Source organism: Chenopodium quinoa, unplaced genomic scaffold (genome assembly GCF_001683475.1).
Source record: "Chenopodium quinoa cultivar QQ74 unplaced genomic scaffold, ASM168347v1, whole genome shotgun sequence".
In the NCBI taxonomy this organism is placed as follows: Eukaryota; Viridiplantae; Streptophyta; class Magnoliopsida; order Caryophyllales; family Amaranthaceae; genus Chenopodium; species Chenopodium quinoa.
Window position 1 is genome coordinate 247,407 of NW_018745003.1, and position 26,582 is coordinate 273,988.

Below are 26,582 nucleotides of genomic sequence, written 5' to 3' on the forward strand. Positions count from 1 at the left end.
TTTGGGAGCCACCGTGGAATGGGGGTAATTTATATAGCCTCCTTATGGGTTTAGAGGAGCTGGGGCTTCTTACAATCAGGCGATTTTGGAATTCAAAGGAAATTGGTTATTTTGTAGGAGTTCTTTCTGATCGAGGACAACTTGTCCTCTTATTCTATAGTTCAACTGCACTATTGGACTACTTTTTGTAATCACAAATTCATTTCAACTTTGATTTCAATAACTACAAAGACTTTTGGAGGAAAGCTTGATATGGGGCTGAGCTGCCAATTTAACTGAAGTATAAGTTTAGCAATGTCATTCTTGATCTAGAAGTTCCCTGTAAAAATATGATTTATTAATTCTATGTCTACATACAATCTCATCTGCAATCTTCTTTTTGGTTAAGTTAAATGTTTTTCTTGCTCTTTCTCTGGAGGGCCAGGAGGGGGACTGTGGGTTCAGCTAATCTTAGAATCGTCAAGTTATCATGAAGTGCTTTGCAGTTTCCTTAGTTAATAGACATCCGTGTGATTTGTAAACTATATGATTCCTTATTATAAATGTCTTCTGTGTTTTATCACCAACCACAACAGAGTAACAAGTCATACTTGAAAAAATAGATTTACAGGACTTTATACAGGAAATGCTTCAGAATCTTTTTATTTCTTGATAATAAGTATTGACCCTGTGGTGAGAATGTATCTTGCTTCTTTTCTTTTGGCTTTCAACCTCTCTTCCTTTTTCCACTTTTACTTCTTGATCTGGAAGAAGGGAATTTGCCTTCTGCAGTTCTGCTTGGAAATCTTGCTTACTTTATGAACCTTAGTGGTGGACTGGTGGTTATACTGGTTTTTAATTTTCTCCCCTCTTCTGCCCCGTTTGCCCCTTAGTAGAAAAGAAACTGTGTTGGCCTGTTATTGCATTATAAATGTTGCCAGAAGCAGAACTGCCTAAATACTTGACACGTTACAACATCAAAACGGATGCGGATCCAATGTACTGTCATCAGAAATCAGGCAGAACCAAAAAATTTGTGATACTCCAAGTCTCCAAGTCCCGCTGCAGATTGTCTCCTATACACAAAATCAAAAAGAAAATTCCACTCAGTATGCCATTGGGACTTGAGATCCTAATTTCTTTGGACTTAGGAGAAAATAGCAATGAAAACTATGATAAATCCATGGTAAGACTAGCACCTTCCCTGAATGAATTTCCCATGTGAGGCTCTGTGTATGAAGACCTTTCTAACCAAACCTGTTTTTATGAAATGCCATCTTCCTTGTAAGACAAGCACTGCATTCTTTTATCCGACCTATAGTCTAGAAGATCTTATTGAAAAGAAATTCAGATTTCAAAGGTCTCCCAATTCTATTGATCATCCATGTAGTACATCACTTGAATAATTTTCAATTATAGCCTAGACTAGAACTCATTCTAGCACTAACTAATGGAGCTTAAAGCCATGTCTGAAAAGAGTGAGCTTAGCTGGATTAGATTCCTGCACATCCTAAGGGTCATTATTTATCCGACTTTAATGCGAATCTGTATTGTAACATAGAGCCTCTAGAGGGCCTGCTAGACTCTCACACTAATTACCTTAAGCTGGACTAAATTTGTAGTCTTGGATTTCATTTGAAAGGATTTTGAAAATGATGTCATATTCCTGTTTGTCACTAGGCAAGATCCTCACACTATCGTAGACTACTTGCTTTTTTCCTTCTTGAAGTAGAAAACATAAATGAGATGAATGCAGGCAAAACTATAATCAATCTTTGAAAGAAGAGTGACTTAATTAATGCTCAAGAAAAGCAATTTCACCTTCCCTCTTAGAAAATCCATGCTTCTTTGCACTGGAGAGATTTGTGTTGTGTAAAACGAAAGCTATATCATTCTTTTCTAATTCTGCTTGAATGTTACTGCAGGGTCATATCTCCATCCCCTACAACAAAAGAAGCATTATCTAAAGATAGTTCAATGGTATGTGGACCATTTATGCTATTTTAACTTTTAAGCTCCTAAAAACAATTTGGACTTTATATTGTAATTGACAATTTTTATCATGCTAATTAATTGGTATGTGGACCATTATGCTATTTTAAGTTCATGAAAAAAAAATTAAAAAAATTGGACTTTCTACTGTCATAGAAATTGTTTGTCTTGTCTTAATTATAATTGATAATAACGTGCAATGATTCACTTTGTTCCGTGACTGTTTATGTAGGCTGCTGGAAACCCACTCAGCATTCTGCAGGCGAGAAATCATGCTGTAGCACAAGCACAGCAAGAGGGCTGCACTGCAAATTTCCGGATACTTGATTCACCATTCGGAAACTTTCTGATTCCAGTTATACCAACTCGCGCAGAACTTTCTGGATGATTCTGTCATATTACCAATCCAATTGAAGATGTATGTTCTTATTCCCTATAGTACACTGTCTTGTTGCTTACAAGTTGCACCATTATAAAACTAGTGCCTCTGTGCTATGCTGTAGGCCTTATCGAGTTATCGATACATTAATGATCATAAGAAGCAGACTGTCCTATGAAATCAATTCATCTCTTTCTAGAATGCTCAACTTGCTGCTCAAAACAAAACAGACTCTACTGTCTACACAGGTAGATTATGGAATGAAGAGGAAACCCTTTTGACGTGGCGACACGTGGTATGTGGGCTGATTTCAGCCCATTAGGATTATTGGAAAAAGAAGGCCCAAGAAACATGGGCACCTCATGGGCAGATGAATATTTGCTGAAATATAAAGCTTCCAAAATGATATTTTTGCATGGAATTTTTATATTTTTCCTGTGGATGGATGATTGATGTGGTATTGTGGTGGTAGCTTACATGTTCTTTTCGTTACATGTGCCAAATTTCATCATCAATTTGTCTTGAAATCAAAAATCAATCAGATTCCCCAAATATCCTCTTTTGGACCACTTTTTTTTTTTTTTTTTTTTTTTTTTTTTTTTTTTTTTTTTTTTTGAAAAATCCATATTGTATGGCAAATCATAAGACTATGTTTTTCCTTAACTGTCCTAGTGGAAAATAGGTGGGTCCAAGTTCTAATTCCAATTGTTTTTGATGATGTGATGTATTATCATATTATCATTCAATGCTGTGCTTTACAAAAAATAGGTATTTGTCAATATTGATGTGATAAATTGTGGCTATGGACTGCACAAGGTCTGATTTTCTTTGCTTATCATTTTTTCTAAAAAACAATGGTTCAATTTTACTCAGGATTGCAATCAAACATGTCAAAAGTTATAAAATAAGAAAATTTTAAGGGTTGTTTTTATTTACCTGATTATTATTTATTAAAACTTATCTAAATTTATTTATACTTACCAACTTTTATCTAAACTTATTTTTTCTAAACTTATCTTATTTGAACTTATTAACTCTTATTCGAATTTGTTTTTTCTAAACTTATCTTATCTGGATTTATCATTATTTAACTTCTTTTATGAGAGGTAATTATCTAATGTTGTTTTTGTTAGAGTTGTAAAAAGTGGGGTGTACAAAAATCCCTGAAATGTTTTTTGAACTAAGACAATGATGATTCTTATCTTAGCTAACATGGCAGATTAATCATGGTGCATGCTTTCTAATCCTACACCAAAGCAATATAAAGACATAATACATGGTATGATCAAAACTTTGGTGTTAATGAGTAAATAATTGACAATTAGTAAAGTTTTAATAGCCTTTTTATAAATTTTGATAGTTTATATGGATAACACTGGTAAATGGGTGAAAGACAACGAAAATAAAAGAGAAAGGAGGGGAGAGAGCCAGAGAGGATTGAACTTATATTTATAACTTTTGAAAAGACTTTGTTTATATAAAGGGAAATGAAATGAGATTCCTATTTCATCTATCCATCACTCTCCTCCTTTCTTTATCTTCAAATTCTTTGATGTCGCTAAATCCTGTTTTGTTCGACTTATTTTAAAAATTATTTGAGATATAAAAAGTTTCACTTTAGACAAGTTCAAATATGTTTATATGTACCAAGGTCAAACAAAATAAATTATATTTAACATAGCTTTAGACCCTAAATGTACTTATTAATATTCTAAGATTTGAGTTGAATAAAAAAATAGATGTATCATCTCTATCCAATAGTTGATAGATTATATTACGGAGTATAAGGGAGAAAAATATAAGCTCAATAGTTTTTAAATGAATAAAAAAATTAGGAAAATAGTGGTTCAATCAAAAATTATAAAAGGTTGAATATTACTACAAGTATATGTCACCTAATTTACATAAGATTTTACGCTTATCCAATGCATAACTTAAACCATTAATACTTTATAAAATATTCAATAAGTAAAACTTATTGAAATTTATGTAGTACTAGACTACTATGGAGTAGTAATAGTTTGAAAATAATACGAAATAAAGAAAAATCTTACATGGCTACGTTTTTTCCCAGAAATATAAAATCGACTATAATAGTCAAAATAGAACATTGCAAAAGTCAAAACATTGCAATTAAATAAAACGATGAAGTAAGGGTTTGTTTGGCTTTGTTGTGGTTTTCTATATTTTGGTTTTAAAAATCATATGACATATATCATATAATGAATAAAATATTAGTCAAACTTATTAAAATCCTGATAATTTAGAAAACTGACAAAAAAAAGTGGAAACACCTTTTTTGTTTCTTGTTTTTGGTTTTTAAAAAAACAAAAAATTAAAAACAAAAAACAATGCCGAACAAGCCCTAAGTTTTAACTTTAATGTTTCATGTGGCTTTATAACCAACAAGTACTTTGAATCAACCAATACTTCGTATTAAGGTTGTTGATTTCATCTTAAACTCGAGATAATGCATATTAGTCAGAATCTAGTAGATAAATGACAAAACACTTCTCACTCCCATAGTATAAAAACGCCATTCAAGGCATCGTGATTCATGAATCATCCTCTCTGCAAAGGAAAAAAAAAAAAACACTTTTTTCAAAAATCTCCCAAAAATACAAAAATAAAATTAAAAATCCTTAAAAGTTAAGACCAGTGAGACCACCTTTACGGCAAAGCTCCGGTTAAAACGGTCTCTCCAAAAAAAAAAAAAAAAAATCATCTGAATTTCCCAATCAATTTTACCCGGATCTACTCATTTTCTCTCTCATCCATTTCTCATCAAGATTGCATCTTGAGAAGAAAGAAATCCCAATTTCCCAACATGTCCAATTAATCCAAATTTCTATCCATTGTTAATTTTTTGTAGAGAGAGAAAGTAAATTAATTGTACAACACCCATCAAATTCAGTGAAGTTTTAGAGAGAGAAAAAATGAGGAAAGCAGCGGTGGGGGTGGCGGTGATAGGTGCGGCGGCGGTGTGTGTGGCGGCGGCGGTGGTGGTTCGACAAAGGATGAAGAGTTCAAGAAAGTGGGGTCGTGTAATGGCTATACTTAAGGAGCTTGATGACAAGTGTGGGACCCCTTTGGGTAAGCTTAGACAGGTTGCTGATGCTATGACTGTTGAGATGCATGCTGGTCTTGCATCTGAAGGTGGTTCTAAGCTTAAGATGCTCATCAGCTATGTTGATAATCTTCCTACTGGGTTCGTGTTTTGATTTGATTTTCTTTAATTTTTGGTTCAGATTGTGTTTTTTGATTGATTTTTGGTTGAGATTGTGTTTTTGATTGATTATGTTTAATGGGTAGTTATGTTTTTTTTTTTGGATGAAATGATTTTAGTGGGTTTTGAGTTGTTTGTTTTACTCTTTAATGATCTAATTAGTTATAGAATTTGGGAATTAATTTGATTTTTTTAATGTTATAATTGTTTTGAGGGTTGTGTTTAGCTTAATTGGGGTTGTTAGTTGTCAGATGGAGAATTATTGTTGGTTTGATTGAGTAATTGATCTATTTTTGTGAGTTTTTTTTACTGGATTTTATTGTTGGAAATGGTTGGTAGATGTAAATTATGTGGATTTTATTATTGGTTTGAGCATTGTTGGCTAATCAATGACTAGTGTGAATGGTGTCAATACTCCCGTGGGGAAAAAGGTGTCACCTTTCCCCCCCGCAGGAGGAGACTACGCCCACTGCGGTTCCAGGTTGTTTCTTTGCTGCCTCTGGTCCATCGATTGGCAAAGAAAAGATATAAAATTGGCTTCTTTTGGAAGTTTGCTTTACTTGTTTTTCACTCCCGATTGTTATGTTGCTTTTATTGGTGATATGAATTGGCTTGCTAAGTAATAGAGGGTAGCTTTTGGGGAGAATATGGTGGGATGTCATTTGAGTAGCAAAGACAATAAATTTTATTATATGTATATTAGGCATACAAAATCCTAAGTCAATGTTTTAAGTTCCGTAACTGTATCATGTCTGATATCAGCATCTGATTGAGTGTTCATCTATATAGATGAGCTTAACAGTTTCTATGTACCGTTGAATCTACAGTTGCTGCCATTTTCATGGAGATGAACATCAAAACATGTGTCATATTTTGTGATCTTTGTTAATAGTTGCCGAACTATGCTACCACAAGTGATTTACTTGTTTAGTATTAATGTTGAACCTTTACGTGCTCTTTTCTAAAAGAAGTTTTTATTTAACATAATAATTTGGATGTCCCAAAAGTTTAGAGTTTAAATATATGTATGAAGTAGTTGAAATTGTCTTCTTTTTTTTGTCCCCACTTCCATAGTATATTCATTCGGAATAGAGGAAGAGTGTTATGGTTGTCTACTCCCACCATTTCTTATTAGTTGAACATCTAACTTTTCTTATTTCATAATATTTTTAACTTAAACACCAATGCATTATTACTCGTTAAATTGAAATATTAATGCAAATTATGCAATACAACTACCCCGATATGTGAGCATACCTGAAATAAATGTATTAAGGTATAAAGGAGGAATCTTGCAGCTTGCCATTTTATTAACATAACATGTGCCTACTTCAAAAGTGGTTATGGGCTTGGTGATTACAACTACCAACCTTAATATTATCTAAGTGGAGGGTGTTGGTGCCCACTAAAGGAATCAATAAAACAGATTGTCTGGATATAAATATGGGATCTTTTTTAAAGCAAAAGGACAATTTCGTTTAAGATTGTGATTTGGAGGTTAACATGGTGTATTATTCAAAAGTAAAGGGGAGGATCCTTCTTAAGTCGTTGTGCTTAAGAATAGGTTTAGATTGCTCGATTAGAAGGAAATCCTTTTCTGAAGGGGATCATTTACAAAAATAGATATATGTGAAATTGTATTGGTCAAGTGGTTCACTAATTCACTTCTACCCCCTACCTCACATAACCTTTATTTGTCAACCACTTCTGAGAAAGATAGGGCGTGCATATTTCACACTATGAAACCCATGTAATTATAGTGGGTAGCTTTATTGGAAGAGAAATATTGGGTTTCAATCATGTATGCATGAGAAACATTGATAATACGTGTATAAATTCAGAAGGCAAGTACTGTTAGAATGATTGTTTCCAACTATAAGCCGGGAACTGTTGTTTTCTCTTTGTCCATATAGGTTTGAAATATGTTTTCAAATTCAAACCCTGTTTGTGAATTTTTCTTTTCATAGAACAGGGCTCTTTTTATGCAAGTAGATGAGGCTCGAGTTACTACAATTTCCTCGTCTTTTCTAGTCTAGGATTATCGGGTTTGCTCATTCCTGGGATAATGTTGAGTCAACAGCTAATCTGAAATGTTTTGTTATGTGTTTTTTGTGTTTGGCCAAGACAGGTCTAATCCTCTAATATTTGGTCTTCCTTTTTGTAGGGACGAGCATGGATTGTTTTATGCATTAGATCTTGGTGGCACCAACTTCCGAGTGCTTCGAGTGAAGTTGGGTGGCAAAGAACATCGTGTTGTCCAACAAGAATTTGACGAAGTATCAATTCCGCCTGAGTTGATGGTTGGGACATCAGAAGTAAGTTGATTTAGCTCATACATAAACTATTTAACCATTCCTTTCTTGATTTCTTTCTAAAGTTTGAAAAATGTGGTGATTTCAGCAACTGTTTGACTACATAGCTGAGGCCCTTGCTAAATTTGTTGCAACGGAAGGTGAAGGCCTACATCCTGAACCCAATAAGCAGAGAGAGTTGGGATTTACCTTCTCTTTCCCAGTAAAGCAGACATCGATTGCATCAGGGACCCTTATAAGATGGACCAAGGGTTTTAAAATAGAAGATGCGGTTAGTCTCTCTCTCTCTCTCTCTCTCTCTCTCTCTCTCTCTCTCTCTCTCTCTCTCTCATATGCTTTCCAATATGAAAGTCAGAAGACATGATCTATGCTGCTATACACTATTTCTACATCATAATGATCATCATCATTAACTTCTTTTCAATACCTGCATTCATGATCGGTTGCTGAAAATTATCCCCAAATCCTCTATAAGCTAATTGGAGGTAAACGTTCAACTTGTGAATTAACTTAGACTAGCAATTGGAGGACTCTTTAAAGTGGGGTAAACGAAGCTAAACATCAGTTAGCGCGGAGAGAGTATAGAGTGTTGCTATGTTCAGATTTCTGGTTTCAGTTGATTTATTTTTGACTGCTAAACATCATTGGGTCAACTAGGGTAAGATTAATACACTACACTAACTCCTTTCTGCAAGCAAATATCTTAGGCACTTATATGTTTGAGAACTGCTGCTGTTGAGGATATTGCGTACTTTTTTTTTTGAGTTCAACTGGATTATACGCAAATGATCTGTGATTTTTAAGTTCATCACCCTACTTGAGTTGCAAGAATGTATTTATTGATTCGTCATGGTTGCTTATTTGTTCTTCCTGGGGGATATCACATAGGTTGGTGAAGATGTGGTGGCAGAATTAACCAAGGCCATGCAAAGAAAGGGTGTAGATATGCGTGTGACAGCTTTGGTAAGTTTTCAGCTTGATATTTTCCTTGATTTTTAAAGTACGTTTTACACTGCCATCTGACAAACCTTTGTATTTACATCCTCCTCTTTCTAAACGTACTGTATATTTGTGACCTTTTTACCTTCTATTATGGTTTAGGTCAATGATACAGTTGGAACCTTAGCTGGAGGTAGATACCATAAAGAAGATGTAATTGCTGCTGTTATATTGGGTACTGGAACAAATGCAGCTTATGTTGAACGTGCTAGTGCAATTCCCAAGTGGCATGGCTCTTTGCCCAAATCAGGGGAGATGGTAAGCCTTTTCTGCTTTCCTCAACTGTTATTTTTTTCAACATTTAAATTTATCTTCTTTTTCTGGCTGTCTTCTGTTCATCTCTCTTGGCTCATATTCCTCGCACAAGGAGTTGCTAGATACTTCTGCGTGATTCACAACTCTAAATTTTCAGGCATATTGTTTTATTTTGTCTTTAGGTTATTAACATGGAGTGGGGCAATTTCCGTTCATCACATTTACCTTTGACCGAATATGACATAGCACTAGATGAAGAAAGTTTGAATCCTGGTGAACAGGTGAGATTTCTGTAGTTTTCCTTTCATTTTGTCCCTGACCTTTTAACTTACCAACTGCAAACAATAACCATTATCTTTGAGTCTGACAGATATATGAGAAATTGATTTCTGGAATGTACTTGGGTGAGATTGTGCGAAGAGTCTTGTATAGGATGGCGGATGAGGCCGGCCTTTTTGGTGATACAGTCCCACCAAAATTGAATACTCCATTCATCTTAAGGTACATTTTCTAGTCGTGTGTTGGGTTTAGTACGGAGTATCACTTAATATGTGCTTGTTGATGGATTAAATAAGTTACTATGTAGATTTGGTATGTGTTTGGCACCCAGCAATTTAGTTTTTGCTCAATAGCCATTATAGTGACTGCTCAGCTACCAAACATCAATATTAGTACCTTTCAATATTTGAAAGTTTATCAAATCTTCTTACTTTGTAGCACAAAACTCTAGACTTCAATCAATTATCTTTAGGGAACAAAGTAGCTCATGAGTTCTGACTTCAACAATTTTACATCAACTTTTGTGCTTAAAAAGCAAGAGAAACTCTCAAAAGAAACAATCCATTCCTCATTTGTTCTGCCTATGTGATAACACTATAACAGATTACATGATAATCTGGCTTGTCAAATTTCATTGATGCTGTATGACCTTGGCTGCTCCCCCACCAACTCTTCCTTGTTTGATCCTGATTCTTCCTAGTGATTGTAATTTCACTAACTTGGGCATCTTCACATTTGTAAGATCTTAGCGGAGAAGAAAACAAATATTGTATTTGTACTAACATGCTCCCCACCAAATTGCTCCAACTTTAAAAATGATGAAATAAAGGAGACATACATGTATAATTTAACTTACATCTGCCACAATTAAAAATCTAATTTATAGCGACTTTTTAACTGTATATTGTCATCATGAAGCAATTTTGTTATCGTTGTTGTTGACAAGAAATTATCTCATATGTTTGAATCATTATTAATTTTATTATTTTGGCAGGACACCAGACATGTCTGCCATGCATCATGATACATCCCCTGATCTTAAAGTTGTTGCAAGCAAACTGAAGGACGTCCTAGGGGTAATGCACTTTGGCCACTGCTTGCATCTCCTTGACCATTTTAGCATTGTTCTTTTTATTTGCTTGGAAATGTCCCTGTCCTTGAGTTTGTTTGTGCTGAAGATGTCAATATTGAATTTAAAAATAAAATAAAAATGTTATGGATCCACTGAATGCCTTGGTGGTGCTTGTCTAAATATTTAGTCATAATTGCTGAGAATTGAAAGTTGCTAATATGCTAGTAATGCTGCACGCCATAATATGATGCTTCTTCTTCTTCTTCTTCTTCTTCCATCACAGATACCAAGTTCATCATTGAAGGTGAGAAAGATTGTAGTTGATGTTTGTGACGTCATTGCTTCTCGCGGGGCCTGCCTTTCTGCAGCTGGGATTTTGGGCATTATTAAGAAACTAGGGAGAGACACATTGAAGCAAGGTGAAAATCAGAAGTCTGTTGTTGCATTAGACGGAGGGTTGTTTGAGCACTACGCCAAATTCCGGGAGTGCATGGAAGACTCTTTGAAGGAGCTGCTAGGTGATGAAGTCGCTGAAACCATTGTAATTGAGCACTCAAATGATGGATCAGGCATTGGGGCTGCCCTTCTGGCAGCGTCCCATTCCCAATACCTTGAGGAGGAATAAGAGTGTTGATGGGGCAGCTTTTAGGTACTAAGAAATGCCACAAATGATCTTATATACTCAATTTTGTACAACTTTTGCTTCTTAATACTTTCTCAAGCTCTTAGATCTTAGAGATCGTGGCAATTTGTTTTTTTAGACTTTGCTGCCCCTGTGAAGAATAAAATCTGGCAAAATGGGCTCTGCTTGCTGCATGAAAAAAATGGCATGAAGCTCACTGTTCTGCCCTTTTCTAAGGGTTGTACATTTCAAATCCGGGTCAAGTGTTGCTTTTTTCGAGAATCGGCCTGAAAATGTCGTCCTGGCTATAGTGCAAAGAGGGGCAAATAAGATCTGTGTCATTTTTCTCTGTAGCTGCAATTCAGCAGGAAACTTTTCTTGCTCCGAATTGATATTTGTTAGTTTTAATTAGCTTTGTCAAAGCTCTATAGAGTTGAGCTTTGATCATATTTACTCATTATCACTTGTTTAAAACCTGTACTAATGTGCAGGTGTCGAAAATTTAAGTGCAATAAAAAAGAAATTGATGATTATTATTGGAGCCTTTTTACTTACCACTGAGTCACTGACTGATCAAATGGAAATCGATATTGACAGCAAAAGTAAAGAACGATTTTTTTTATTTTTTTTTCCTTTGAAAGAAGATTATCAATTCATTAATTAGAAGACATCAAGTCCAAAAGTACATAGGGGGGATTTCGCTCGGGCAATGATTCATCCAAATCTGTTCAACTCCAAACGGTGCTAATCTCGCTAGGTGGTGAGCAACAAAATTACCCTCCCTTCTAACATGTGACCAAGAAATAAAAGAAAACAAGAACTAAGGCTTAAGACATCATCTAGTGTATTATCCAGATCAGTAAAGAAGGTGGAAGCTTTCTCTAGTCGATTCATAACAACTTGACAGCCCGACTTCACTATGATTTCCTCGAGTTCATATGGGTTTGCAAAGCCTGATTCCAAAGAGTATTGCCATACATTCTGCAATGTCAGGAGACCACTCACCACGAACTCTTCTAGTTCCAGAAAAAAATCAAAAATAACATTACCAAGAGCATCTCTTGCCACTGCACCAAGCCCCACCCAACCTCCCTCAATAATCACAGCATCGCAATTGATTAGGCGGCGCCGCCGCCTCTTAGGATTTCTCTTCTTCACGCTCTGCTTCTTCCCATCGATTTTAGTAGTGTACGAATTATAATCAGCCACCTACCTTTGAGCTCTGTCAATTATCACATAATACGGAGTAATCTTGCTGTCAACTTGACAGTAAGAAAATAAGTGTATAACAAATCATCATATAAAAATAAGCAAAAATTGAAAGATATGAATTGCAAATTAAAAAACAAACCCAAATGTGATTGCATTGCATAACACCAATTCATCCATACATAATTATTAATTACATACAGCCATTATTCACCACACCTCAAAGCACGGGTGCATTCTAATTACATCGAACCTCTCTAATTACTCGACCCAGACCCCAAACCCGAACTCGAGTCCAACGACACATTATTAAGCCGCTCAAGAGCCAAAACAAGAGCCTGAGTACCCAACCCACCTTCCCCATGAGCCTTAAGTGACAAATACAATTGATGAGCTAACCCTAACCCAGGCAAACTAATCCCCATTTTCTCACACTCTTTAACACAAATCCCTAAATCCTTAACAAAATGATCAACATAAAACCCAGCTTCAAAATCCCTCTTCAAAATCCTCCCACCATACAATTCCAGACTCTTCGAACCAGCCGCGCCTTTCGATATCGCCTCCAAGAACAACGGTAAATCCAGCTTCGCCTTATGCGCGTAAATCATCCCTTCGATCAATCCCACCATTGTTGACGCAATCGTAATCTGGTTCGCTAACTTCGCCGATTGCCCTTTTCCGGGCCCACCCATGTAGTATGTTGACCCCATGAGAGAGAAAAGAGGAGAGAGAGAGTCGACGATTTCTGGGTCGCCTCCGGCGAAGATGGAGAGAGTTCCGGCGCGTGCGCCACGGTCGCCGCCGGAGACTGGAGCGTCGACGGAGGAGCAAGATTTAGCGATGGCGGAAGAGGAGATTTCGACGGCGAGAGTGGGGTCGGAGGTTGTCATGTCAACGAGGACACCGCCTGGTCGTAGGAGAGAGAGGACGTCGGAGGTGACGGATTTGACGTCGGAAGGGAAGCCGACGATGGTGAAAACGACGTCGGATTGAGCGGCGACTTCGGCGGGGGAGGTGGCTAAGTGGGCCCCTTGGTCCTGTAAAGGTTGGGCTTTGGAGATGGTTCGGTTGAAGACGGTGAGTTTGTAGCCCGCTTTGAGGATGTGGGCGCACATGGATCGGCCCATTACGCCGGTTCCGATCCAGCCCACTTTGGTGGTGGAAGGGGAAACGGGTTCGGGTTTGGGTTGTGTTGACATGGGGTGGGTTTGGAGGAGAGAGAAAGTTGAAGGTGGTGTTGTAGTGTTGAGGAGGGTGTGTTTGTGGAGGAGAGAGAATGAGTTGAGTAAGTATGACCACCGCATTTAGGATTTCAATTGATTATATTTTATCTTGTGTTTTGAGGGTCTTATTTCTTGCTTTCTTTGGCCACATAAACTTATTTTACGACTCTTTCCGTAAAAACGTTGGTTTAATTTTTTGACATCAACCCTAGTCATTTACTGATTTGGGTACTAATTATGAAAAATTTCTCACATACGACCTATGATTAACTTTGTAATGTTATTCTTATGTCTATTGACAATCTCTAAATTAGTTTTGTTGGTCAATGTGAATTACATCTACGAAATAGCTCAAGTGGTTAGATCTCCCCTCCCAATTTCAAGAGATTTTGGGATCGATTCTCCAACACCCTCTCTAAATACAAAAAAAAAAAAAAAAAAAAAAAAAAAACCCGAAGTATTAGTTACTTTCAAAACCAAAAAAAAAAAAAATATTAGCATTGTACAAAATTGACCCATCCTTGTGACTCTCTAAACACACACAAAAAAAAAATCTAAACACACACAAAAAAAAAAAAAAAACCCGAAGTATTAGTTACTTTCAAAACAAAAAAAAAAAAAAAAATATATATATATATATATATATTGGCGTTGTACAAAATTGGAAAGTAGAGGCAAATTATAGTACCATTAGTCCATTACAGTTTTTTTAAGATGACTTTTGAGTGGCCACAATAAATTGTACTCCGTATTAAATTAAATCATAATTGTTTATTTCTATTAACTAATTTGAACCGTTGTTATGTTTTTTTAAGAAAATAAATTTGTTTTGACCAAATAGTAAGAATTACTAGTAGTTAAAGGATAAAGATTTGTTGATTGCCAATGCATCGCATTGTGGCAATTTCGCTAGTTTAATGGGAAAAAACTGAGTAAAGCAAAGGGTGGATTTAATTTTATTTTTTTTAAAAAAAAATCATATTAAAAGTTGACATTAATCAATAAAATTGAACGGTTGTGATTTGATTTAATACAATGTATTGTGGCCATTTGAAAACTATTCCATTGTCAAGATCTCACTTGTATTTAAAAATTAGGCATAGGACATAATACTCTAATCTTCAACCTCCAAGTCCTTAATTAATCCCTTCTTCCTTTTTCCCACTACCAAACCACGTCCGGAAAATTTCTGACAACGAACCGGACTCCTCTACTTGAACCGTAACCGGAACGAGTTCCACCTTTTTAGCAATATCTAACCTTGATGACAGACGACGGCGTTCATAATTCATAAAAAAAACCCTTCTGCAAGTGCCATCAATACCCCAGTGCTGATGACACCTATCATGAAATCGATAGGACCGGACACTTGACGAAGGGTGAATACCGCTTTAGTTGAAGCCTCGACGATGATGGAGTTCCACGGGTCTTCCTTACGACGGAGGTGGGCAGCAGCGCGCGGTAAGCAGCAGTAAAGAGGGACACCCACACCGCAAAAGACCCTGCTGATCGGGGAGCATGCAAGCGGATGTAGCCAACCTCCCCAATGATGCGGGACCCCCTTAGCATGGTAGATATCCCCTTGAACAAGTGGAAGGGGACGTTGCCTAGTCCGCCTATCGCGAAACCCATGCCGGTTTCTTGGAGGATTCTGTCGGTGTACTTAGGTGGTCTTTCATAGGATGCCATGATCAAATTCAAGAATTCAACAAAAATTAAGGTGATTTAAGAGTTTTTAGGGGTTTTTTGTGTTTATAAATAAGAGTTGTTACTTGGTGCGGAGGAAAACTGTTAGGTTTTACAGTAATTCAACAACAAGAACTACTTAAAAATGTGGGAACAAAACCTAGATGAAGTATAATTCAAATCAAATTATACAATAACCAAGTACTAATTAAAGTATTACAAACCAAGCACCAAAATCAAATTATTCAGAAATTGCAATGAAAAACACTAATGTGAAGAAAACTAAACTTGCCTCAACTCCAAGCCTTGAAAGATGAACATGAACATGAGAATATTGATGACCGCTTGAGTCTCAATCCTTGATACTCTGCCTTAGGCGTGTACACACTTTTCTAAAGAGGTTAATTTCCCCCACAACGGTGCTTGGGTTCAATCCGGAAATCCTCTTTGAGATACAAAAGACAGCAATTCGTTCTTTGCACTAGGAAACGAAATAAAGATGACAAATTCACCAAGATTGGATTAATTGAAAGAGTTTTTCTCACAAAAGTTTGCAAGAAATTTGAGAGAAAATGTGGAGAATACTTTTTGGAGAGATGAAGAATTAACTTCTGTATCTTTTCTTTCACGAAAATATGTCTTTTAATAAAAGACTCAACCGTCAGGAAAAACCGCAAAACAAGGAGGAGCGGGCGCATCACTTTTCAGCGCGGGCGCGCCTCCCAATATTTGCGAGATTCCACAAGAAGGCAGTGAGGGGCGCGGTTTAGGCGCGACCAGCAGCGCGGGCGCTCCACCAGGACGCGCGGGCGTGCCACCAGCCGCGCGGGCGCGCCAACCACACCCTTCTAATTTGCTGATTTCCAGAGAGGTGCGCGGTTTAGGCGCACTCTCTGCTCGGCCGCGCCTACTTTGCGCGGCGTTCTTCATGGGCGCGAGCGCGCAACCATCAACACTCTAAATATCCAACAAAAACTCCAATCCTTAACTATTTGTTGATTTGTTCTAAGTGATTTAGAAAACAAAATACTACCTATAACTTAGGGGACAAAGTATCCCAAGGATAAAATTTTGTTTATTTACTACCTTGCTATATGATTTTAAAATTTTAATCATTAACTTCTTTAATTAGGGGTACAATTTCAATTATCAAAATAATACTCCAAAGTAATTTACAAAATTAGGGGATCGAAACTAATATAATAAAATTTAATATGACGATGTTATGGCCCATGACCTTTCTAATAAAAGTATTACTTCCTCCATTTATATTTACTTGACCCATAGAGTTTGACACAATATTTAAGGAGATGGGAGAGAAATTGCCAAGTTAAGAGTAATAATCTTCAATATGATAATCTCCATTTAAAAAATAAATATGCTAATCTAACTTTCACTATAATAAAAAAAATAAAATTATTTGAAGGTTACCTCATCAGAATAAATACAGACTATATTAATTCGACTAAAAGATAATGTAGTACAAACATAAAGAGGTAATTAAGCCGGGATGGAATCAATTATGTTGTCCATATTACTAGCAAATAAGTTCAAAAAGACTTCGTGAATTTTGCTCAACCCGTAACATTTAAGATTCAAGTGTAAAACAGAAATACTAACTATTCATTCATTACTTTTGGAAAAAAAAAATTACAAAATATATCATCACTTGAATCTAACAAATTAAATCCCTTAGATAATAAAATTTCTTCATAAACTACCTAATAACAATTGTTTTCTTTATACTAGTTATGATTAATTACAAATTTATCCAAGAACCAAGTTACATAAACTACCTTGTCTTCCAAATAACAAAAGTTTTCTTTATACTAGTTATGATAATTACAAATTTAACCAAGAAACAAGTTAATTAACATACTAATTGGTGAATCTAAGATGTTATTAAGCGTCAAAACAATATAAAGTAAACAAAGTCCTCTACATAACCTCATAAACCAAATTTTGGATTAAGAACTAAATTAAATTTCCACATCAAAAATTAGACATCGGAGTACTCAAATCATCGACCTTCAAGTATGTAATTAATTCCGTCGTCTTTTTTCCCATTACCAAACCATGTCTGAAAAAACCCTGATGACGAACCAGCCTCCTCCTGAACGGGAAGTGGAACCGGAACCGGAACCGGAAGTGGAACTTGTCCCTTATTAGCATTATTCAACTTTGTCGACAGTTTTTCATCAAACAGCATAAGCCCTACTCCAAGCCCCATTAATAACCCAGTACTGACGACAGCTTTCATGACAGGGGCAGACCCTTGACGAAGAGCGAGTATCGCGCTAGCCGAAGCCCCGGCAATGATGGTGTTCCACGGGTCTTCCTTACGACGGAGGTGGGCAGCAGCGCAGTCAACAGCACTGAAGAGGGACATCCACACCGCGAAAGACCCTGCTGTTCGGGGAGCACGCATGCGGACGTAGTCCACACCGCCACTGATGCGGGAGCCCTTTGGCATTGTACATACCCCCTTCAACAAGTGGTAGGGGATGCTGCCTAGGGCGCCTATCGCGAAACCGGTGCCGGTTTCTTGGAGAATTCTGTCACTGAAGTTGGGTGGTTGATCATAAGCTGCCATGATCAAATTCAAGAATTCAACAAAATTTAAGATATTCAGAGTTAGGGAGGCTACAGTATTATGAGAGGTTTTTGTTATATATTTATAATCAGATATGTTACTTGGACCGGAGGAAAACTACTTAACTATTTGTTGATTTGCTTTAAATTTCTCATGATTTAGGTAACAAAATAATTAAATTTAGGAAAGAAAGTACTTTTTTCTCCCAAGGATAAAATTTTGTTTATTTAGACCGCCTCACTCTATGATTTATATCATTACCTATTTTAATTACACGATAATAAAAATTAAAAAAAATCCAAAATCATTTAACAACGTATAGGATTGTGACGAATGTAATAAGACCCTATTAGACGATATTCTAGCCCATAACTTTTCTAATAAATGCTTAGGCCCATGGATAAGTAACATATATTCCAAGTAATTTAGGTCCTTCTCCTTACCGTAAATAAAAAAACAATTTCAAAAAATATTTATTAAAAAAAGGTCATAGATTTTAATCTTAGGTTTTCTCATCAGGATTTACACGTCCAACTTAAGACTGGTAAGTACTTCATGTAGCACAAGTGCACAAGCAACACTTTATGCTGCAACATAAAAACTACAAATTATTATGCTACTATAAAGAGGAAATTAAGCCAGGAATCAATTAATAGCCTTACTTCCAAATAAGTTCAAAAAAAACCTTCTCTAGTTACCAAGTCTTATAGACCGACCTTAATGTGGTGTAAAATTGCAAAAGCAAAGGAAAGCCAAGTACTTTGTGCTCAACTCGGTACATCCAAGTGTAAAACAGAACTTGCAGCATTGCAAGGCTTTATTAAGTTTATGTCAATCAACAATCGATGCAAAAGAACTCTCACGGTAGCAAGGCAATACTGATCAGACTGCACTGCTACAGCATCCTTGGCAATACTGATCAGACTGCACTGCTACAGCATCAGTATGTCAGATACTTCGTATAACTCAGTAGGGAAAACTAGACCGTTTCAGGAAAGCTAGAAACGTGAAAGAAATGTGCAGCACAAAGTCGATACAATAAAAAATGTAGATGTGCCACAATGGTAGTAGTAAAAACAGATGGTTATTACCATCTGATTGAGGTTTCACCATCCACAGTTAAACGAATAAGAGCTTAAACGAAGCCAAGTACCAGGTTACATAAATATCGGCTACTCTAAACTACTAATACTACGTAGCACACATTTATAAATTCAAGATATAGTACTCGTCTACATATACAAGCTCCTGGCTGAATTTCCTTTCCAACCAAACTAAATTAATGAAAAGAGCCCCAGTAGTGTAGAATCCTTCCACCACATAAAATTTATACCACAAAAGAAAACGTATGTCAAAATCCTCTTGCGATGCTTATTGCTGAAGCAGTTAGAAGTTCCTGGGAATAATCGTAACCAGCTATGATGAAACCTGAATATCAATAAACATACACACAATTAAGAATAAAAGAGAACAACAATTTCATCATGACAGAAGATGGAGGTCCTAACCCACCCTGATTCGAAACTCATTGCTAATCAATTTCATGCCTTACACATCCAGAGAGCGATTATAAACATCAGAAAATAGCAATCATAAAATGACACAAACAGGGCACAAAATCATTTTCACAACTATCTCAAATAACCCTCACTGCAGATAACATGTCTGTCACAGAAAAAGGCAAGCTATTTGCTACTAGGGCGTTTGATGCGGCCAAAAACACATGTACAGGTTCTTGGCAAGTTGGCATACCCTGTGCTATCTTAGGGAAGCTGCCAGATGCATGCTTATTATATGTTTCAGGAGTATGCCCATGAAGCTGCCAGATGCATGCTTATTATATGTTTCAGAAGTATGCCCATCTATTCTTTAATTCTATATAGTATGCCACTACTCTCGGAGTTTGTCCTACAGTATTAAAAAAAGATGGAGCAGATGTTGCTCCCTGAATGGAGTCAAATTTGCAAACCACTAAAAAAGGACACAAATTTAGGCAGCTGAAAGTTCATTTCATGAGCGTAAGGGAAGGTAAAGCAGATAAAAGACACACAGAAACTCAAGAGAGTGAAAATAATGGAGGTGAGGCTGTGAGGGAAAGGGCTCATCCATGCTATTGTAAGATTAAAAGACATGAAAGCGTTCTGTTCAAAACAGGCAAGAGGAACACTGCAGAAAAAGTACAAGGTTCCAGCTCCTAAAAGTTTACAAATACTAAAACCAACGGGCATAGATCAAACAATATACGGCAGTTACGATATCCTTTACTCTAAGACAGGTTTAGGACCAATTACAAATGGTATTTTGTAATAGACTGGAAATTCCGAATATTGATATGAGAATGAAAAGTGGGAATTAGGAAAAACAATAGTCTATTGAAATCATTGAATTGGAATTTACATATGATACCAGCATAGAATGGCTGTAACTTCAAAAAAGCAAAGTTAAATAAATCAAAGAAAAATAGAACTCTCATCCATTTTCATCATCTATCCTGTCTCCCCATACTTATCTCGTGATTCATAGCCTTTTAAATCTAACTTACTTATCTTCCTCGAGGTACTAGTCATATTTCACTACCTACTTTAATGCTGCTTCCCAAATATCTGATGCATTATATATTCCCTATAAGCATAAGAAACAGAACTTCTTGAACCATTGTCCAAGATAATAAATAATCTCTCATCGTGCAATTCAAAAAAGGATAACCTATTAGACTCCCTGTCACATCAACTAATTTGAGAAAGATAAGGTAGAAGTTCTATCCTTGGCCCTTGCACCATTTGAAATCATCAATCATTTAAACCTAATCAAATCCAATAAATTTGCAAAATTCAAGCTAGAATATCTCCCTTGCATTAATTCCACCAAGATAGTATAAAACTGGAATCACGAGATTCTTTTATCCCAAATCAATGAAAGTGCACATACATACTATCACAATATTCATTAAAAATCCATTTTAGCACTCCCTTCAAAACTTATTTCAAACAAATTGTATTAAAAAGAAATATATTTACTACCCCAAAGAGAGATGAATTTAGCAAAAATACCTCTTGCTAACAGATATAAAAGTATTAAACAAATCCATCAAACCACCCTATAGCATGAAGGCTTCATAACTCCACATTGACATACTCGAAAGTTGAAATCCCTAGTCCGACTGGCCCATCATATACAATGATAAACAAAACAAAGATTCACAACCATAGCAGGCTTAATTAGCTATTACAAACACTAATTCAACATAATGCAATCATTCAAACCTAAACTTCCTTCAGTTTTTTAATTGGTCCACTTTCCCCTTTGGGTTATTTAGATATTGTAGTTCCAATTTTCCCATTTAGTTAAATTTAATGTCCAAATTACACACAGGCCCTTACCTTTTGCATTTTTTTCATACTTTTTGGCTCCCAAAGTTTTGCCTCTCTTTCTCAAAAATTTTGACGTATCACAGTCTTTTTTATAATAAACTACCCTAGTACCACCACCCTTAAATCATGTACCAATAGCAAATATAACTTAAAAAAACCAAGTATCTTCTTGCACTGATGTGTTCTACACACTCAAATCAAACGATCATAAAATTTTAACCTTTGAGATCCTAGATCATCAACATCCTACATGTAGGCTAGATACTCCCACTCCCTAATCAGCATTTCCATCAAATTCACTAGGCTCATTGGCTCAAAACAGTCTCACAAGGCTACAAATGCAAAGCTTAACTCAATGAGAAAAGCATACTCAGCCTAACAACATGATTCTTGTCCCGAGACACACCACCCTAGGTCCCGAGACCCATTATTTCCTTCAAAACCACGATTCCAGATTTTCAGCAAAAAAAAAAAGCGACCCATTAATGTGCCATGATCTTCAGAAAAATATATTTTTAAAGCAAGGCCTCAAATTATCAAAAAAAGAATAAATATACTTCTAAACTCCTAGACAAACACATGTATTATCACTTGTCTTAATCTCTCATCCCAAAGGCAACAAAAAATCCCACAACCACCACCCGAAAAAAAACAATAGGCTACATAGCCGAAGTACAAAGGACCCAAATGTAGCTAGGTAATATAGTTTGATGTGTGGCACAGAGATATATGGCGCGAAGGAAGTTGAGAACAGTGGCATCTAGGAATAATAACCAATTTATACTTTCATGTTGAAATGGAGAGTAACAAAGACTTTATATGAACACAAAACAGTAAAGTCACTTACCCAAATGGCAAAGGGATATTTTAAAACATATGGGGAAAAAAAAAGGCTCTTGAGATATGATGAGTGTACAAATTGGAAGTAGTAACAGTAGAGTGAGGAGAATATGATACAACACGAAGACAGAAAATGGTTTTCCATGTTAACAGAAGAAAATCCAGAGTTTTTAAAGAAAGGGTAGATATTTTCGCCAGTCTCTCTATCTTCACTATCTCTTAATATAGATCACCCATTTTAGCATTCTATTTAAGCAGGCAACATCCAAAATCTGGTAATGACTTTTGGATCTTATCAGCAAATTTAATTTTTCTGCAGAAATATAAAAATTACTACAATAATTGTTCGGCAAAGAAAACGTTGAGAACGAACAAACTGCCAAGTTCATATTCAAGGAAAGGCAATGTTCTAGACTTCTAGAAAAGTTTTCATCAAAAATATACCACATTTGAGCAATAAGACAAGTGATTTTTTTCAATAAATAAATAATTATATATAATGAAAAAAAAAAAGAAGGTCCAATAGTGGTTTTTTCATGATAAACATTAAACAAGGGCTGAAAATTAAAAACCTTCTCAAATTCTCAGGCTTAATAGAACTACAAACTACTCGTAATTCACAAAAATTTAAACATTCAAGGTTTCAAACTTAACTCTAACTATGCGGTTCAATTATCCTGTCTCCCTGAAATTGTAAATCTACACTCATTTCAGGAGGGAAAAAAAAGCATTAAAAATTCCACCTTCAACATCCTACTCATTCTAACATCAACATTCAGCAAGCAGCCAGACATTTCCACTCCCTTACCACCATTATATATCCTTGAGTGGTTGAGGAACTGAAACAACGCACATTATTGTAACAAACATCAAAGTCCATTTTTTACCTAGAAGATCAAAACTATAGAAATTACATAACATGATTAAGGCACCCACTACAGTGTCACTATTGCCATAAAAAACAGAACCCAGAAATCCAAACAATATCAAGCCTAGAGAGATGACATATTAATAAAGATGATCTTTCACCCCAGAGATATATAAAATCCCAAAATAAAAATCACGCTTTGCAGCCGCAGAACATCAAAATATCAAAAACTCCGAAGTCAATCGACATACTAAAAAATCCCTATTCCCTACTCCTTTCGCATTGAACCTAATGATGATGAAAGACGAAGATGATTCACTAAAGTTTTAATAGTTGAACCTAAACTAACTTGCATCAAATCCTTATATTCTAGCCTTAAGGCAATAATCACACTCCATAGCCCTTGAGCATGTTGGGCATAGCCACTCCCGTCACCATTCACACATATAAAAACAAGCCAAATCAACATCACACCAATCTTCAAATAATCCAAAATGGTAGTTATGGAGATCGACATTATAATTATGCTTGCTTGAACGCCTCAATCCCATAAGTGGATACATGAACCAACACGAGGACTTCCTAAGAGATCACCCATCCTAATACTACACTCAATCATTGTGGCTCATGTCATGTGATGTGACAGTTTTACACTGACATGTCACTAACCTCCCATGACCCTCCTCTTTCATTGACATTGTAATTATAAAAAACATAAATATAAAAAATAAAAGAGTAATGTTATATATAGCCCTTAGGGCTATGTTTAAGACATTATTTTACTTCCTAAAATGGAAATAATTTGTGAATTCATGACAAAAACTACACGCAAATAAATGTAATCAATGCTTAATTTTATCAAATATTAACTCTTTTGGCTCCTTATTCATAGCCCTTAGGGCTATGTTTATCATTTTCCAAAATAAAAATACACTCCTCTGCCCGTTGGGTTGTAAATCTACACGCATTCATTTAAGAAAATCATAAATGATTCCACCTTTAAGCATCAAAGAACATTAACATCCCATAATCAGCCAGAAACTCCCACTCCCTTACCAGCATTATTTGTGCGGTTGAACTGAAACACCCACAGAATATCGTAACAAGCATCCAATTTCATCCTATTCCTAGATGATCAAAATTATAGAAATTCCACAACATTAACTAGTCACCCACTAATCCACTACTGTGCCACCTTTGCCATCAAAAACAGATCCCAAACATCAAACAATTTCCGGCCTCACGTCATCATCATAAAGAGGAAACTCAAACCCCAAAAACAACATTAAAAATTAACTAATTTACTAATGCATCCCATTTCATTCTGCAGTCTTACTGCAATTTCAGATGCTTCTCTGAGTGGAAACCAGCTCACAGGAAAAATCCCTGACCAAATTGGTGGCCTGAAATCACTTACTAGTCTTTCCCTTTAATAAGCATCTTACAGGTCAAATTCCTGAGTCTCTTGCTAGTTTAAAGAACTTATGGTACCTGAATTTATCAAGCAATATACTCCAAAATCCTTTGCAAACTTCATTTGTCAAAGATTTTGGATTGCCTTTTTTGCTGTCAATTGATTTGTCCTACAACAGACTTAGTCTAGGGACAGTTCCTAATTGGATTAGAAACAGAAAACTTTCTGCTGTTCATTTAGCAAGCTGTGATCTTAAAGGGATTCTCCTACCTTCATTACACCTACCTCTTTATCCTCTATTGATTTCTCCAACAATCATTTCATAGGTGGTATATCTGCTTTCTTAGCACACACACACACATATAAACCAACACACAGGTGTCACGTCATAACTACTCGAAAAGTCCGTTCTAGTTCAAACAGATTTATATTACAAAACCTAAAGTCAAAATGCATTCCTGAAAAAGTAATAATGCACCATTTTACATTTAAATTCCCAATATAGATCACCAACAAAGACAAAACAGTGAGCAATGCTCAAATTTTCTTAAGCAATGTACACTAGACAAGCAATCATCTAAGCAGGGCCAGCATATAAGGCAGAAGCAGCGGGAGGCTTACAAGCTCAAAAAAATAATTACGCACACCTAATCCAATCCAAGAAGTTCAAACAAATAATTACACAACAACATACAAAAAAAAACCATCAAACACTATTCCTCAAATTCTAAAGTCACAAATTACACATTCTCATCAATCACACACTGTAAAAATTTCACCTTGATGTAACTAATACAAAAATGATTCACAATTGACACAAATTCATAACCAAATAAAAAAAATATAACAAACACAAATTCATAAATTAACATACACTAGCAATCATATAGATTATTGTTCTTTCTCCTTACCCTTCAACAAACCATTATGCTCCTCATTTGTAATCAAAATTAGGCATTGGAGTAGGCGTATCAAAGCTCTCCAAAACCGATTCACCCCCACCACTACTCGAACCACTTTCCTCCTTCTTCCCTTCACCACCATCACCAAACCACCCACCAAAAAACCCACCACTTTGACTCCCCTGCTCAGACCCACCAGCACCAGCACCCGTTTGAGCATACCCATAACCCCCCATCTGCGGGGCCCCAGCACCACCACCCATCCCAGCTCCCGCCATGCCCGGATCATCATACATAATCTGCGGCGGCGGCGATAAAACCCGATTAAACATAATCCCAGCACCTTCAATCAAAGCAAGAAGAACCCCACCAAAAGCGGCAGAACGAGCAGATGATCTGAGACCCTGACGCATCTGAAGGAACCCACCAGTGGCAGCTCCGGCGAAGATTGAATTCCAAGGATCTTCCTTTTGACGAATATACACCATACCACAGTCGAAAGTCGAGAATAGACCACCCCAAACGGCGAACCCACCACCAGTTCGAGGTGCGCTCATTCGAACGGTGCTGGCCCCACCAAGAAAGCGCTCACCTTTAGGGGAATTGTAGGCTCCCTTGATGAAATGGAAGACTGAACCTCCGACGGCTCCCATGGCGAAGGCGCCGCCTAAGTCGTCGAGGATTCGGTCGGGACATGGTTCTCGAGATGTTTCTGGTGTTCCCATGGCGGCTGGAGGAGAGAGAAAATTGGTGGGATTTGAGAGAGAGAGAGAGAGGAGAAGAGAAGAGGGGTTTGTGTTTGAGAAAGGGTTTACGATTTGAAGCCTTTTTTGTGTGTGTGACTTTCCCCTTCTTCACGTTTTCTCTCTCGTCACTCGTATCTTGTTAGGCCTTCTTTGGTAAAATTAGTAGTAGTGGGTAGCTTTTAACAGTCAAGTAATAAGTATAGTTGTTAGGGTAACAAGTAGCTATTAATTAGTAATGGATAGAGGTTAACGGTCAAAGTAAGTAGGGGTGAGCAAACCGGGTACCCGAACAAACTTTTAAGAACCGGACCCGAAATTGATTGGGGTTGGGTCCTAAAATTCGGAATTGGAAATGGAACCACTTCAACCGGGTTCTAAAGTTTAGGAATTGGAACCGCCGGGTACCGTTTTCGGTTCCGGTTCCGGATACCCACTTATGTACATAATTTTTAAAATCTATATACGTAGTATATACTTCGTATTAAACTTCGATGGGAAGACATGAGTCCGCCACGTGTCATCATAACTAAGAAGATGATGTATTGTCATGTCATTTCTTGAGCAATTCTTATAAGCCCTATTCAGGTGATTAATCACCACCATTATTCTTTT

The 26,582-nt window shown here is 36.4% G+C and overlaps 3 protein-coding genes across 3 annotated transcripts; 1 reads left to right on the forward strand and 2 right to left on the reverse strand.

The window, feature by feature from the left end:
- Nucleotides 1-5,286: 5,286 nt before the first annotated feature.
- LOC110707684 (hexokinase-1) lies at nucleotides 5,287-11,651 on the forward strand. Its single transcript, XM_021885713.1, has 10 exons — nucleotides 5,287-5,558; nucleotides 7,741-7,891; nucleotides 7,977-8,159; nucleotides 8,777-8,851; nucleotides 8,990-9,145; nucleotides 9,325-9,423; nucleotides 9,513-9,643; nucleotides 10,416-10,497; nucleotides 10,777-11,142; nucleotides 11,255-11,651. Exons 1-9 carry the CDS (start codon nucleotides 5,287-5,289, stop codon nucleotides 11,116-11,118), a joined length of 1,491 nt encoding a protein of 496 aa, XP_021741405.1. The 3' UTR covers nucleotides 11,119-11,142; nucleotides 11,255-11,651.
- Nucleotides 11,652-12,446: 795 nt separating this feature from the next.
- LOC110707685 (probable 3-hydroxyisobutyrate dehydrogenase-like 1, mitochondrial) lies at nucleotides 12,447-14,071 on the reverse strand. The gene has a single exon (XM_021885714.1). The coding sequence runs from the start codon at nucleotides 13,629-13,631 to the stop codon at nucleotides 12,582-12,584; it is 1,050 nt and encodes a 349-aa protein (XP_021741406.1). The 5' UTR covers nucleotides 13,632-14,071; the 3' UTR covers nucleotides 12,447-12,581.
- Nucleotides 14,072-18,845: 4,774 nt separating this feature from the next.
- On the reverse strand, nucleotides 18,846-26,066 carry LOC110707686 (mitochondrial import inner membrane translocase subunit TIM17-2-like). The gene is made up of 2 exons (XM_021885715.1): nucleotides 25,234-26,066; nucleotides 18,846-19,257 (listed from the first exon to the last, which is right to left on the reverse strand). Exon 1 carries the CDS (start codon nucleotides 25,947-25,949, stop codon nucleotides 25,257-25,259), a length of 693 nt encoding a protein of 230 aa, XP_021741407.1. The 5' UTR covers nucleotides 25,950-26,066; the 3' UTR covers nucleotides 18,846-19,257; nucleotides 25,234-25,256.
- Between the last annotated feature and the right edge of the window lie 516 nt (nucleotides 26,067-26,582).